The following is a 15,378-nucleotide window of genomic DNA, read 5'->3' as shown; positions in this document are numbered from 1 at the left end:
GGTCATATGGCGGTTGTACTTTTAATCCTTCAAGGAACCCCCATACTGTATCCATAGTGGCTGTGACAATTTCCGTTCCCACCAAAAGTGCACAGCGATCCCTTTTCTTCACATCCTTGCTACCACTTCTTATTTCTTTTTGATAATAGCCATTCTAACACGTGTGAAATGATAGTTCATTAGGTTTTGATTTGCATTTCCCTGATGATTAGTGATGTGGAGCATTTTTTCATGTGTCTCTGGACCGTCGGTATCTTCTCTTGGGAAAAATGTCTATTCAGATTTTCTGCCCCTTTTTAAAATTGCTTTTTTAAACATTTTTTGCTATTCAGTTATGTGAGTTCTTTATATATAATTTTTTTATGATAGCCCTTTGTCAGGTATGTGATTTGCACATATTTTCTCTCCAGTAGGTTGCCTTTTTGTTTCATGGTTGGTTTCCTTTGCTGTGCAGAACATTTTTAGATTGATGTGGAACACTTAACTAATTTTTGCTTTGTTGTCTTGCTTTCTGTGTCAAATCCAAAAACACCATTGTCAAGACTGTTGTCAAGGAGCTTACCACCTATTTTCTTCTAGGGTTTTTGTGCTTTCAGGTCTTTTAAGTCTTTTGTCCATTTTTATGATTGGTGTAAGATAATGGTTCAGTTTCATTGTTTTTGCCTGTGACTGTCCGGTTTTCCCCATACTGTTTTTTGAAGACACTGTTCTTTCCCCATTGGATGTTCTTGGCTCTTTTGTCTTCTCTTAGTTGACCATACGTACATAGATTTCTGGGCTCTCTGTTCTGTTCCACTGATCTGCATGTCTGTTTTGATTACAATTGCTTTGTAATATGGTTTGAAATTGGACCATGATGCTTCCAGCTCTGTTCTTCTCAAGATTGCTTTGACTGTTCATGGTCTTTTGTGATTCCATACAAATTTCAGGGTTGTTTGTTGTATGTCTTGGTAAATGCCATCGGAATGTTGATAGGGATTGCATCGAATCTGTTGAATGCTTCCAGTAGTATGGACATTTTAACGATATACATTCTTCTAATCCATGAGCATAGAATATCTTTACATACATTTGCGTCTTCAGTTTGTTTCATCAGTTTCTTACTGTTTTCATTGTATGGGTCTTTCACTCCTGTGGTTAAACTTCCTCCTAGTTTAATTCTTTCTGATGCAATTGTTTCTTAATTTTGGTTTCTGCTAGCTCATTATTAGCGTATAGAAACGCAACAGATTTTTGTATGTTGGTTTTGTATCTTACAGCTTTACTGAAATCATTTAGTCTAACCGTTTTTTGGTAGAGTCTTTAGTTTCCTGCATGTAATATGCCGTCTGCACATGGTGACGGTTTTACCCCTGTTTCCGATTCGGATGCCTTTAGTTTCTTGCCTGATTGCTACTACTTAATCTTTCGGTGCTAAGGCATTAACTGTTGACTTCCCACTGTGGATGATGGGGAATCAGCCTTCTTTCTTCCTTGCACCTTTTATCATACATGCACATACGTACTTTCTGCCCTCTACAACTTCCTAATTGTTGGGTGATGTGGCTATTGGAGCGTTTACGTTACTATGACCGTATAGGTCATTCTGAGCTTATTTTTCTCCGGTTTCGTTTCCCTCCTTTTCTTTTGGGTCATTTGCCATTAGTACAAACAAATCTTAATCTCTCTCTCGAACTCTTCCTAGACCTCCGTAATACCCCATTTCTGTGCCTCTTCATCACAGCAAAACTCCTCGACCAGGTTGTCTGTCCTGTCTTGCTCTCCTTCCTGCCGCCCCGTCCTCTCTACTACTGCTGGCTGCTCCAGTCGGACTTTCGTCTCTGCCACTCGGTCGAGAAGACTTTCGTCACTACTGAGCACAAATGGCCTACACCTTGCCAAGACAAAAATTAAATCTAAGTTTGCGTCTTACTCAGCCTTTCCTCGGCTTTTGAGGTGTTCGACCTCTCCCTCCTCGAAACACTTCTTCACTTGGTTTCGGGGATTCTGTACAGACCTAATTTTCTTCCTGTGGCATTGGTCATTCCCTCTGTGTTTCGTGTGCTGATTGCACCCCTTCTTGCAATTTTCCTCTCAAAAATGCTTGCGTGCCCCAGGGCTTTCTCCTGCCCCCTTTTCTTTGCCTTCCTTAGGTAACCTAATCCCTTCCCATGGCTTCAAGCATCAGCTGTTGGCTCCAAAATGTCAAGCTTTGGCCCAGAGCTTCCCAGAACTCCAGACCTAGATGTCCATTTCCCTATTCAGCATCCTCATTTAGTTGTTTAATAAGCATTTGAAGTATTACATGGCCACAGCCAAATTCTAGGGTTCCACTCCCTACCGGATTCTCCAGCCCACTTCCCTGTCCTAGTATAAGCTGTCATGCAGTGGCTCAGGCCAACTATCTGTCAACCTGCCTTGGTTCCTTTCTTCCACATCCAGCCCATCACTACCTTTTGGTTGCCTATTAAAGACCTTTCTGTAATCCCACCTGTCCCACGGCTCCCCTGCCACAACCCTAATGTGATTCCTGCCTAGATTGCCAAGTGCCACTTCCTAACTGGTCTCCTTACTTCCCCCTTTCCCTAATGCATCCACCATCCCTCAGAGTGGTTCTGATACATTAAACCAGATCATTCATTCTGCCGCTTAAAACCTTCCCATGGCTTTGTTATGCCTTGAATTAAACCCAGACCCCTTCTTTGAAGCCTCCTTGATCTGAGCCTTGCCCACCATTAGCCTCAGATCCCCATCTCCCTCCATTTCCTGGGCGTGGTGGGTTTTTCTATGCTGCGTCCTGTTTCTTCCATCCCAAGGCCTTTGTTCTTGTTCTACCTCCTTATTGCAGAATGCCTTTCTCCCCCAGTATCCTCCCTCCACCAGCACTTTCTCATTGTTTTGGTTTCAACTCAGATACTGCTTGGGATGCAGTGCCGTCCTGATGCAAGCGAAAGCAGCACTTTTACGTCATCACATCCCTTTTTTATCTTCTCCGTAGCACCTCTTGTACCTGAAACTACATTAATATGTTTTCAGAATGTCAGTCTACAATATAATTTCTCCCCTGTATCCTGAGCCCTTGGAACAGTATCTGGGACACAGGAGGAGTGTTTCCTGACGAGATTCATGAAAAAAGGAAGCAGTGCATTTTGAATGTTTCGTTTACTTTGTATATTCCCATTCTCCATCAGGAAATAGAGAAAAATGATTCCAACTAGGGAACCTTTCATTTGTTTAGGCAGCATTTCAAAGTGCTTTAAATTCCGAGGACATTAAACCTTCCCCTACCGTGTTCACTTCTGAGTGTGAAAAAAAAAAAAGCCATTGGAGGCAAATTGTATGACTTTGGGATAACCCCTTTATTTTCTCCGTATCTCCTAGATGAGGGTTGGTCACCAGCTTTGTATGAGTGTTATGTGTTGTTTACGTCATAAAGGTTTTACATCATCAATCATATTGGGATGTAAAATATTGTTATGGTGTAACAGTTGGCTTTGTGAATGCATTTAACTGGGAATAGAATCAAGTGTGTGACCAGATTCACCATCAAACATGCTTCAAGCTTTTCACTGATTTCTTCTCCATATGATATCTTAAAGGGGGGTAATTTTTTACTTGACTTTTGCCGGTCGGTGTAATTTTTAAATTGTTACAAGCTCCGGATGGGTGGGAATATGTTAGTCTAAATAATAAAGGGGGGGAAAAAACCTGGACAGAGAACTTAATAATTTATAGGTAAACAGAACCCTTAAATTATATGTTACTTGGATTTATCTGGCACTTCTGTCGCTGCCAGTGTCAGTTTCATTTGATGGCTCTTTGGCTGAAACCCTGTTAGAGTTTCCAGAAAGCTCCCGTGCTTACACCATTTGGCTTTGGAGTTCTAGTGAATGGCCGGCTTTCAGCTCTGAGGAAGTAAGGTCCCAAGAGATCAGGAGAATTTAGCTGGGGAGAGGAGAAGTGTGAAGATGGGTATCTGAGCTACGACAGATCATCTGTGTCTTGTCCTGGCCTTCAGGGGGGCAGGTGTCCGGATGGAAATGAGCAGTCAGACTAGCTCGGATTGAACGAGGTGCATTGAGACCATCATGTGTCCTGCAGATGATTTTCGGTGTTGTGTTTTTTTTTTTTCTTTTTAGCAAGTCGGGTAAAGTTTCCAAATTGGCAGGTTCCTCTGTCCCTTCTTCCTTGTCCCATCTCTAGGACTCAGTGTTTTCCTGTATTCTCCATATAATTGCTTACACTCGCCTTTCCAACATTTTTGTCCTAAACTTCTTTCTCTTTCCAGTTGGGTTTGCTGAGGCTATCTCAGGTTGTGGACTCTAAGTTATAAAAGAGAGGCCTTAAGCTCCCCAGAAAGAATCCTTCTAAATAGGTGTTTAGCCCTCAAATAAGAAGGCATGTGTTTTGCACAGGTGCCTTTTTAAAGCGCTTCCCCACCTACACTGGACTTTTGTCATGTGCATGGACTGACTCTCAGTATTGACCAGCCTGTCACAACATGGCTAGACATACCACACAGCTGTTCCTCTTTGCTCAGGTTCAAAACCAGGGAAGGAGCAGAGGATAGAGCTTGGATCATGGCTGCACACGAAATACTCAAAAGTGAAAATACGTGATTCAAGGGGGAGAAGAGACTCTCACACGCTAATTTATTCCTCCTGATCTTCAGGAAGTCTTTATGTATTGAGTTCTGGGTCCAGTGGTTACAGGCCTAGGATACAGAATCTTGTTTGATTTCATCCATAATACCCTCCGCATCTCTATTTTAACAGGGCAGTCCTGTACTGCATCGAAATGTTAATTCTTTAAGAGAGCGAATGTCTGCCTTCCAGTCAGCTTTTCACTGCATAAAGGAGAATGAAAAAATGACTGACTTTCCCGAAGTCTCAGAGGCAGAAGGAGAAGTCACGACAACAGGCTTGAGTGAGTAGAAGGAATTCAGTTTGGACTTCTGTGTTGATTCAGACGAGCCTCTGAGGTATAAAAAAGATGGCGTTCCACAGTGTGAAGGCAGTCTTTTCTGAGCAGAGCTCGGTATTTTTAAATGGAGCCTAACACTTAAAATTTGGGAAATTTCACACAAAAATTTAGATTTCTGGTTTGTCTTGGAAAAAACTTGCTATCAGGCATTCCTGAGCCTACGTCTCCACATGGCCGCGATTAAGTTTTAAGTGTTAACATGTCAGAGCCAGTTAGCTCGTTTCATCTTCAGGATAAGGCATGTGGCAAATGCGAGCGTTCAACCCGTGATCTTTAGAGGCTTATTATTAAGTTTGGCAAGCATTTCTACGAATGCCAAACACCGAACCCCGATATTATAAACAGATAGATCTAATCTGACATCTTAATAGCCTGTCACATTCTTTACCACAACTTTAGGTTGTAATTCATTTGGTTATTTTTGCCTGTCACTTTTGATTTTCCAATCACAGAGCGTTTGAAACATCAGAATTAGACAAAATCTTGGCATTGGCGTAATCATCACAGCCATTCCTCTGGTGCTTTGCACTCTAAGGTTCCAGATGATTTGGTTTTGGTTTCTCGAACCACCTTCGAGCACATTCCAGCACCTCCCCATGTGCAAGACACATCCAGTTCATCTGCCTGACCCACTCTGCTGCACCCGTTTATATTTGTAGTTTGTAACTTACCTATTTTTCTCTTGTGACCTGCATTTGCAAATATTTTACGACCATGATTGCTGCAGTTCTGCAGACGATTAAATTCACTTTTTGTATCTAGGAAGAACAGAGGCACATTGTGTCTGGGCTTTTCATAAAATCTTACGTAGTCAAAGCAGAACCAGTGTTAGAACATAACCACATCCTTTAAAATGCTCTAAAGGAAAGGGTCCATCGTAAACTTTAAAATAGAGTGAGATACTATAACAGACATGGAAATGTGTATTAATGTATTTTAGTACCTTTTTAAAGTCTAGAAGAAAACTCTAGTAATGTTCGTTATCCTTTTAGTAGTGATGTTCTCTTGCCTTACAGTTAGATTTCTCTCCTGAATAGAAAAATGTCCTTCTCACTGGCAAAGTGTTTAGGTTCAAGCGTTACATTTTACTAAAATCATTATCGACGAAATTTTAAAACGATACAGGAAAATAAAAATATTTATGCCTGTGTTAATGTTTTTGTTTTGTATACGTAGCCAAAAAGGAAAGGCTTGGGCAGTGTCCACAGTTTGAGTTCTCTGCAGATTTATCTTCCAAACGTCGAAGGATATCCTCTCAGAGCAACTCTGATGAAAATCTCCCTGACGCAGTTGATCTCCAGATATCCCGTAGAGCCCCTTCTCCTAATACAGGCACAATGTGTGCTGTTGAAACTTCTCCTGCAGATTTTTCTGAGGTAATTCACTTACCAGAATCATAGGAAAATGAAGCTTTGGTTTTCTGGCCAGGCGGTTTTAAGACTGTCCGAACCCTTTTTCAGTTATGGTACCTTGTACTTCTATACCGCAGCTGAGTTTTAAATTGCACTCTGTGTGTGTGTGTGTGTGTGTGTGTGTGTGTGTGTGTGTATTTCCTACTTGCTAAATTTTTGTTGTTGTTGGCTTAATGGTTATTAGACAGTTTTGATTAATATGTTGCTTTTGGTTACAGAAAAACATTTTATGAAAGTATTAAGCCTCTGGTCTTCTGCTTGCGAGGAATTGTTCTAGATACTGGTGGTACCACGGTGAGAAATCACAGTCCTGCCCTTGAGCAGCTTTTCGACTGCTGGAGGAGGCAGACGTAGGAGCATATTATTTTACACGTAACTGGCGAATGAGTTGAGGGTTATATATGGGCTGTGCAGCTCAGGTGTGGGGTCTTACTGCCACCAATAAGTGGCACCAATAAGTTGAACTGCCACCAATGAGAATTAGTGAAGAATTAGTGAAATATCTCCAATTAAACCTAACTGGTTTAATACCGGCTGGGAAGCAGGCTGCTGTTTAGCTGCCCTTTGCTTACTTCTTCCAAATAGCTGGAGGGATTTTTGTTGCTTATAACTACTTAAAACCTGTCCAGATTATCAAAAGACGGTAAGCAGTGTGAAATAATACTATTGAAGATCCTTGACCTTCACTCACACGTAGACAGGAAGCTAGTTAGCTCATCACTGGCTTTCCTTGCTTTAGTTGTGCTGTCATACAGCAGGTTCCCATATCTTCAGTGAGAGGAGACACCTGACACCATTAGAGCTGGAACATTCCTGGCACCTTCTCTGTCACGTAGATTCAGTGCATCTCCTTTCGATCTTATCTGGACCCGCATAATGAATGTTTGATAGTCATTAAAGATTCTTCAGGGTCCAGTAGGTTTCATTTGTATCTTGGAGTCACTTACAATCTCTGCTCCCTCTGCTTTTTCCTCCCGGATATGAAATCATCGTCTGACAGAACTAGTCGTTTCTCATCAGAACTTTGATTGTTTGGACACACACCACGATTTAGAAATGGTTTCCGCATTAATATGAGTGTGTTTTCTGTCCTAGCCATTGATGGTTTTCCTAGCCTAGCTATTGATATTCCTGTTGTTTGATTAATAATTATATAACATCCTGCGTTAATTTTGAGAATTTTCTCTTTAGAATCAGTTAATACGGTTTTGTAGACTTCAAACAATAAGGCAACAAAAATGTGTCCCATAAACTTTTACTAGGGAGCTGAAATTTGTTTGGTAGGATGTTTAGGCTGCAGATGTTTTTAGTTCCATTCCTGTATTTTGTAACAATTAGGTAGATAATGATTGATTGGTTTAACATCAGATTTCCAGATAATCTGTAATGCTTACTCAAATCTTTACAAAGATCTCAGTACTCCCGTAAGTAGTAAGATTTAATATTTCTTTAATTTTTTTTCCTCCCAAGAAATCTTTTGAATCTGGTTTAACGCAGTCTGGATATTTGGTTGAAGAGTCCGTTTCACTTTCAGATCTCACAGAAGCTTCAAGTGGTAAGTGTTTAATCTTTCCTTAATACATGCCAGTTCACCCATTGAAACATATTGTTCAGTGGATATTTATGTTTCAGCATTTACCTATATGCTGAAATTTGGGAAAACTGAAATGGTGCCCTCCATTTGAGGAGCTCACAGTCTAGTACAAATGTTTCAGAATTCTTGTTATATGAGAGATGACTTTTATTTTTTTTGAACTGCCACCAGTAAGAATTAATGAAATATTTCCAAGCTGGTAAAATCCATTATAAAGAACAGAATCTCTGAACCCTTAACTAGTGTATTTTGTAAGACAAAACACTGCACATGTTGTTTTTGGTTTTTAAGTTTGTGGAAAGGGACCAGCATTCAAAACTTCCCCCAAATCAGTATGCTTATATTGAGTGAAAGTTACCTGTAAGGTATTAGGTTAGGTTTACTTTCAGCCTACCTGTGTCTTGAAATCTTTTTTTTTTTTTTAATATTTATTTATTTTTGAGAGACGGAGAGGGACAACATGAGCAAGGGAGGGGCAGAGAGAGAGGGAGACACAAAATCTGAAGCAGGCTCCAGGCTCTGAGCTGTCAGCACAGAGCCCATCGCAGAGCTTGAACTCATGAACCACGAGATCATGACCTGAGCAGAAGTTGGATGCTTAACTGACTAAGCCACCCAGGCTCCCCTGAAGTAAAACTCGTACGTATATAGTTAGGTCTTGCTTTATTCTGAAAAACCCCTTCTTTTCCATGGGAGTGTTTGGCCCATTAGCTTTTCAAGTCATTATTGATACGGTTTGATTTAAATCTACCTTTTTTGGGGGGGGCACCTGGGTGGCCCAGTCAGTTCAGCATCCAACTCAGTTTCGGCTCAGGTCATGATCTCACGGCTTCCTGGGTTCGAGCCCCCCATTAGGCTCTGTGCTGGCGGTGTGGATTCTGTCTCTCTCTCTGGCCCTCCCCCACTTATGCTGTCTCTCTCTCAAACTTAAAAACAATTTTTAAATAAGTAAATAAATACCGTTTTTTCAGCGCATTCTCTTCTGCTTTTTGTTCCTCTGTTTCCCTTTTGTCTTTCTTGAGTATATTTGAAATCTCCTTTTTGGAAATCCGTTTATTCATTACCTTTTATCTGTTTTCAATATTAAAAAAATTAAAATATATATATGTACAAGTGTATATATTACATATACATATATACATATTATATACACATATTATAGATAGTATACACATATGCATATATATGTATTATATATATACATATCATACATGTTATATATATATACATATATACATGTATACACGTATATAGGTATATATGTATACACGTATATATGTATACATATATATATGTATTAAGTGATCTCTAGTCCTAACATGGGGCTTCAACTCACAACCCCAAGATGAAGAGTTGCATGCTTTACAGAGCCTGCCAGGCGCCCCTATCCATTACCTTTTAAACTCACCTTGTTGCATCTTTTTTGTTCATAGTTACAATTGTAATATACATCCTCAACCTTTCACAGTCTACTTAGAATTAATACTGATAACTTCAGGTAAAAGACAGTACATTATGATGATTTATAAGAAATACAGATTGGTACAATGGATTACTACTTGGCAATGAGAAGGAATGAAATCATGCCCTTTGTAGCAACGTGGATAGAACTAGGAGGTATTATGCTGAGTGAAATTAGCCAGAGAAAGACAGATATCATATGTTTTCATTCATATGTGGATCTTGGGAAACTTAACAGAATACTGTGGGGGAAGGGAGGGGGAAAAATAGTTACGAACAGAGGGAGGGAGGCAAACCCCAAGAGACTTCTTTTTTTTTTTTTTTTTAAATTTTTTTTCAACGTTTTATTTATTTTTGGGACAGAGAGAGACAGAGCATGAACGGGGGAGGGGCAGAGAGAGAGGGAGACACAGAATCGGAAGCAGGCTCCAGGCTCTGAGCCATCAGCCCAGAGCCTGACGCGGGGCTCGAACTCACGGACCGCGAGATCGTGACCTGGCTGAAGTCGGACGCTCAACCGACTGCGCCACCCAGGCGCCCCCCAAGAGACTTCTTAAATACAGAGAACAAACTGAGGGTTGATGGCGGGGCAGGGGAGGGGAAAATGGGCGATGGACATTGAGGGCAATTGTTGGGATGAGCACTGGGTGTTGTATGTAAGCGATGAACCACGGGAATCTACCCCCAAAACCAAGAGTACTTTACACACTGTATGTTAGCCAGTTTGACAATAAATTATATGTATTAAAAAAGAAAAAAAAGAAAAGGACCCTGGCCTATAGTCCTTGGACATTCACTTTCAAATGGAGAGCTTTCCTCCTATTCCTCCTTTCTAATCTTATGGTCTAATAAACTTTTGCCTGCTGCTCAAAAAAAAAAAAAAATGAAGAAGAAATACATATTGGTTATCTACATGACTATTCCTTGAATGAGTAAATATTTGGATGACCAAATATACATCCTTCAGATAAATTTGGTGTTCATCCACAGTTCCTAAAAATACTTTAAAGCCATGAAGGTGACATAGGTGTCTTATTACTAATGAAGGTGGCTTTTGGACCCCACCCAGTGGCAGGAGCTGGTTGCTGGGGGGGACCAGCCATGTGATTGGAGGGTTCAGCCCCGCCCCCTGATCTCTGAGGAGAGGAGAGGGGCTGGAGGTTGAATCAGCCAGTGACTTCATCAGTCATGGCCATGTAATGAAACCTCCATAAAAACTCAAAAAGACAAGGTTCAGAGAGCTTCCGGGTTGGTGAACATGTGGAGATGTGGGTACCTCACCCTATGTTCTCTTCATCTGGCTGGTGATTCGTATCTTTCATCATTTCCTTCAATAAACTGGTAAACATAAGTGTTTCCTTGAGTTCTGAGCTGCTCTGGCAAATTCAGAGAACATAAGGAGTAGGTCCCGAGAGCCTCTTGATTGATAGCCACGCTGTCAGAAGTGGAGGTCACAATCTGGACTCGTGACTAGCATCCAAAGTCTAAGGAGGAAGTTGTTGGAACCTCTGGTCTGTAGCAGGTGGGTCAGAGGCACAGGAGACAGCCCAGGATTTGTGACTGGCATCTTAAGTGGGAGATGGGGGGATGCGCTTGTAGAACTGAGCCCTTCACCTCCAGAAGCTGATGCTGTCTCTGGATAGTGTCAGAATTGGGTTGAATTCTTAGACACCCCGCTGGTGTCTGAGAATTGCTTGCTGGTGGTCTGTCTGGGAGATTCCCTTCCCCCCATGTTAGAATTGGGTCCCGGAACCTGAATAGAGTTGGTGTTAGGGGAGATAGAAGCTTTACCTACTGTATAGATCTATTTCCTATCTCCCCACCTGTGTCTTTTATGGTACTTGACACTATAGATACCCTCTGTATTTAAATCCCACAATATTTTTGCTTTCACCAATCCTATATATTGGGAGCAGAATCTTCTCTGGTTATCCTGATAGCTATCATTTCTGATGTTCTCCATTCCTTGCTGAGGATCTAAGTTTCCCTCTGGTATCATTTACCTTCAACCTGAAAAAGAACTTCCTTCAGCATTTCTTGTAATGTATGTCTTCTCTGACTTAATTTGAATCATAACATGATGGCTGAGGCACAGAGTGGTGTTAGATTTTGTAAAAGGGGATAGAAAATACTTAGAGGAGAGCTCGCAGAGGAGAACCCACATGATACCTCCACGATCTCCTTGCCTTCTCCACCCTGTTTTACCCACCTTGCCGGAGATGCAGCCCGTGAATCTGTCTTCCTACTCTGTTCTGCCCTCCATATATCTGAGATGAATTTTATGGACGTTGATAGCCTCACTGGCCGTCCCTTCTGTTCCTTAATCATACCTTCTCTTTTCATTTAAGCTTCCAACCCTCCTTCCCTTCCTTTTTTTTTTTTTTAAGGTATTTATAATTTATTTCTTACAAAAAATAATTCTTCAGCATAAGTGTGTTTTCTGTGCTGTTTTTCTTTTATATCAACATGCGTACATGTAAATAATTAGATATCATTCAAAATTTAACTGGGCCTCCTGCGGTTTTATTTGCTAGATCTGGCAGCCCTGCTCACAAATGACTGAGATAAAAGTTCCCTGGTGCCCCTTCGTCGTCTGTGGCTTCTGTTGACAGGAAAAGGAAAGATGTCAGAAGCAAATGGCCTGGGCCACTCACCACCACACCCTCCTGCCTCTCTGAACAAGCATGCCCCCCGCCCCTTTCCTCCTGTTATGGTAGATCCTCTGGGCTCTTATCTAAGGCCAACCCCTTCAGTATGGTCCCTTCCCTCTTTGAGGACCTTCTGCATGAAGTGTCCCCTCTTTTCTGAGTTGTTCATTTTTCCCATTAACATGCAACGCGCTGTAGTATCTCCCATCTTAAACCAGCCTTTGTCCCGGGGTTTCCTTTCAGCCAGAACCCCATTTCCTTGTTTTCCTCTGTAGCAAAGCTCCCTTTTTTAAAACAAAAAAAAATTTTAATGTTTATTTATTTTTGAGAGACACAGAGCATGAGTGGGGGAGAGGCAGAGAGAGAGAGAGAGAGAGAGAGAGAGAGAGAGACAGAATCTGAAGCAGGCTCCAGGCTCCACGTTGTCAGCACAGAGCCCAACGCGGGGGCTTGAACTCACAAACTGCAAGATCATGACCTGAGCCCAAGCCGGCGCTTAACCAACTGAGCCACCCAGGCGCTCCAATGTACCAAAGCTCCCTTAAAAGAACAGGCCGGGGGCGCCTGGGTGGCGCAGTCGGTTGAGCGGCCGACTTCAGCCAGGTCACGATCTCGCGGTCCGTGAGTTCGAGCCCCGCCTCGGGCTCTGGGCTGATGGCTCGGAGCCTGGAGCCTGTTTCCGATTCTGTGTCTCCCTCTCTCTCTGCCCCTCCCCCGTTCATGCTCTGTCTCTCTCTGTCCCAAAAAAAAATAAACATTTAAATTTATTTTTGAAATAAAAAAAAGAACAGGCCGGGCCTGTCCCCTCGCCTCCCGTTCTGTCTCAATGCAGCTCCAAATGGGCCTCGGTAACCAGTAGCCTCTTCATTGCTATCCCAGTAGTCACTCTCCATGTACCCTCTCCTTGGCGTCTCAGCATGGCAGGCAGAGCTGACCGTGTCCTCCTGTGAGAAACCATTTCTTCACTGGGCATCGGGACTTCATTCCCTCTTGTTTCCCCCTGTGTCCCTGGCCATTTCCTATTTGTCTGTTTTCTTTATTCCTTCTCTTCCATCCTGACCTTTAAACATTTGAATGCCCTGGGTTCAGTGCTCCCGACTTCTCTCCACACTCACTTCCCTAGGTGATTGTAGGCATTCCCACCACCTCGAATGCTGTCTCTGTGCTGCTGACTTCAAAATTTCAATACCCGTCCTTGGTGTCCTCCCTGAACTCTAAACCTAAGTGCTCAGCTGCCTTTTCTGGTCTCCACATGGATGTCTAATAAACATCTCGGACTTAACATACTCAAATGGGTCTTAACTGTTTTCTCCTTCCGGAGACTGCTCATCTGTTTGTTTGTTTCGGGTTTTTTTTTTCCATCTCCGTAAACAATACTGACCATTCACCCAATTGGCTTGTGTCAAAAACCTTGACATTACCTTGACACCTCCCTTTCAAAAGTTAAACTTGAGTGCGGTTAACAAATGCTGTTGGCTTTATCTTGACAATATATCAAATGCCTAACCATCTCCCACCTCCTAAGTATCATCACTGTGGTCCAGGCTACCGCCTTCTCTTGCCTGGATTGTTTTGTCTCCTCTGTGATTTCCCTGCTTCCATCTCTGTCCCCCTCCCTCTTTGGAATCTTCTACACGGTGGGCAGGGTGCTCCTTTTAAAATGACAGTTACACTATATCATTCCCCTTCTCAAAATCTTTCATTGACCTCCCGCTGTACCTAGAATAGTAGCCAGCCCACACCCGGCCTGGTCAGTCCTTAGCCTTCTCTTGGAAGCTTCTTATCTCTCTTCTCCCAGCTCAGGCTGTTCCAGCCACACCGGCCTTGTTGTCCCTCTAGTGCGTCAGGTACGTTCTCATCTCGGATCTTCGCGCTTGGCTTCATGCATGTAATGTTCTTCCCTAGATGTGTGCGTGGCTCACTTCGTCCCTTCACCCAGATGCCTGCTGGATCCCTGAGACACCTCAAAACAGCAGCTCCCCCCTCCCACCATATCCTGCCTTATTCCCTTAACTTCTACATCATTTCCTTTAAAGGCCTAAATTACTACTTGTCGTTATCGAAACATTTCTTTAACCTTATCTCTTTATTTGGAGATGACTGTAGAGTCGCTTGCAGTTGTACGAAATAATATAGACATCCAGTGTCCACCCTCCCCAGTGTCCCCCAGTGGTGACATCTTGGGTAGCAGTAATATGGTGTCACAACCAGGAAATTAACACTGATACAATCCACTGACTTTTCTTCAGATGTCACCAGTCTGACTTGCACTCATTTATGTGTATATTTAGTTCCATGTAATTTTAACACGTGGGGAGACTCATGTGGCCACACTGCCTTCAGTCGAGATAGAGAACCGTTCCAGCAAAGGGAACCCTCATGCTGTGCTCCCCCTTTCGTAGCCATAGCTTCCTCTCACCTTCTACCCCTCCCAGATCTTTTATACTGTCTATTTGTTCCCCAAAGTGTGGGAGCTTTATGTGGGTTTTCATTTTGGTTTTGGTTTTGGTTTTGGTTTTAGGTTTATTTTGAGAGAGAGTGCATGCGAGCAGGGGCGGGGCAGAGAGAGAGAAAATCCCAAGCGGGCCCCACACTGTAAGCATGGAGTCTGAGGCAGGGCTCGAACACATGAACCGTGAGGTCATGACCTGAGCCGAAACCAAGAATTGGGACATTTAACCGACTGAGCCACCCAGGTATCCCGGGGGCTTTGTGTGTTTTATTCATTGTTGTATCTCTAGCACCTAGAAAGGAGTGCCTGTCATGTCTAGGTCTAGCACCTAGAAAAAAGGGCCCAACATGTTTGTTAAATGTGGGTCATAAAGAAATACTCCCGTGAGAAAAAAACTTTGCAGGAGGAAGCTTTGCCTTGTTTGCAGGCACACACAACATATAAATGTTTTGATTTGATAATCTTTCCTCTTCTCATCCCATCTTCTCCCTCCCACCACCCTTCCATCCTGAGATACCTCTGACTCCAGCAGTAAAATTGGTCCTCAGTCGTTGTTCAACTCAGGTTAGTTTTATGGTGTAAGTCTTGGGTGTTGTGAGTGGAGGCAGGCTAACAGTCAGTCGCTCTGTTTTGCAAGCACCGTCTTAGATTCGTGGGAGCCAAAACTCTTCGCTTACCTTTACCCTCAGTAGTTAGCAAGTTGTGACCATTGCCACTTCTCTGTCTTCTTTTTATATATCCAAATGAAATTCCAGATATCATTCCCCAAGCAGGATATATTAGGGTCAAATTTCTTTCTTTCTTTCTTTCTTTCTTTCTTTCTTTCTTTCTTTCTTTCTTTCTTTCTTT

General features: G+C 42.4%; 1 protein-coding gene across 5 annotated transcripts in view; it reads left to right on the top strand.

Annotated features, from left to right (window-relative positions):
- The window catches only part of CDCA2 (cell division cycle associated 2), a 50,180-nt gene that overhangs the window by 11,884 nt on the left and 22,918 nt on the right, over positions 1-15,378 (top strand). For 3 of the 5 annotated variants that reach the window (XM_040490243.1, XM_040490242.1, XM_040490241.1), the window contains exons 5-8: positions 4,755-4,905; positions 6,139-6,338; positions 7,845-7,929; positions 15,043-15,093. In XM_040490243.1, coding sequence (XP_040346177.1) covers positions 4,755-4,905; positions 6,139-6,338; positions 7,845-7,929; positions 15,043-15,093 — 487 coding nt within the window. Of the gene's footprint in view, positions 1-3,443; positions 3,583-4,754; positions 4,906-6,138; positions 6,339-7,844; positions 7,930-15,042; positions 15,094-15,378 lie in introns of those variants that run through there. The other 2 variants (XM_040490245.1, XM_040490244.1) reach the window with 2 other exon arrangements.

Source organism: Herpailurus yagouaroundi, unplaced genomic scaffold (assembly GCF_014898765.1).
Source record: "Herpailurus yagouaroundi ecotype Mexico unplaced genomic scaffold, PumYag 181, whole genome shotgun sequence".
In the NCBI taxonomy this organism is placed as follows: domain Eukaryota; kingdom Metazoa; phylum Chordata; class Mammalia; order Carnivora; family Felidae; genus Herpailurus; species Herpailurus yagouaroundi.
Note: the sequence above shows the minus strand (reverse complement) of the source record. Positions and strands in the feature narration are given on the sequence as shown.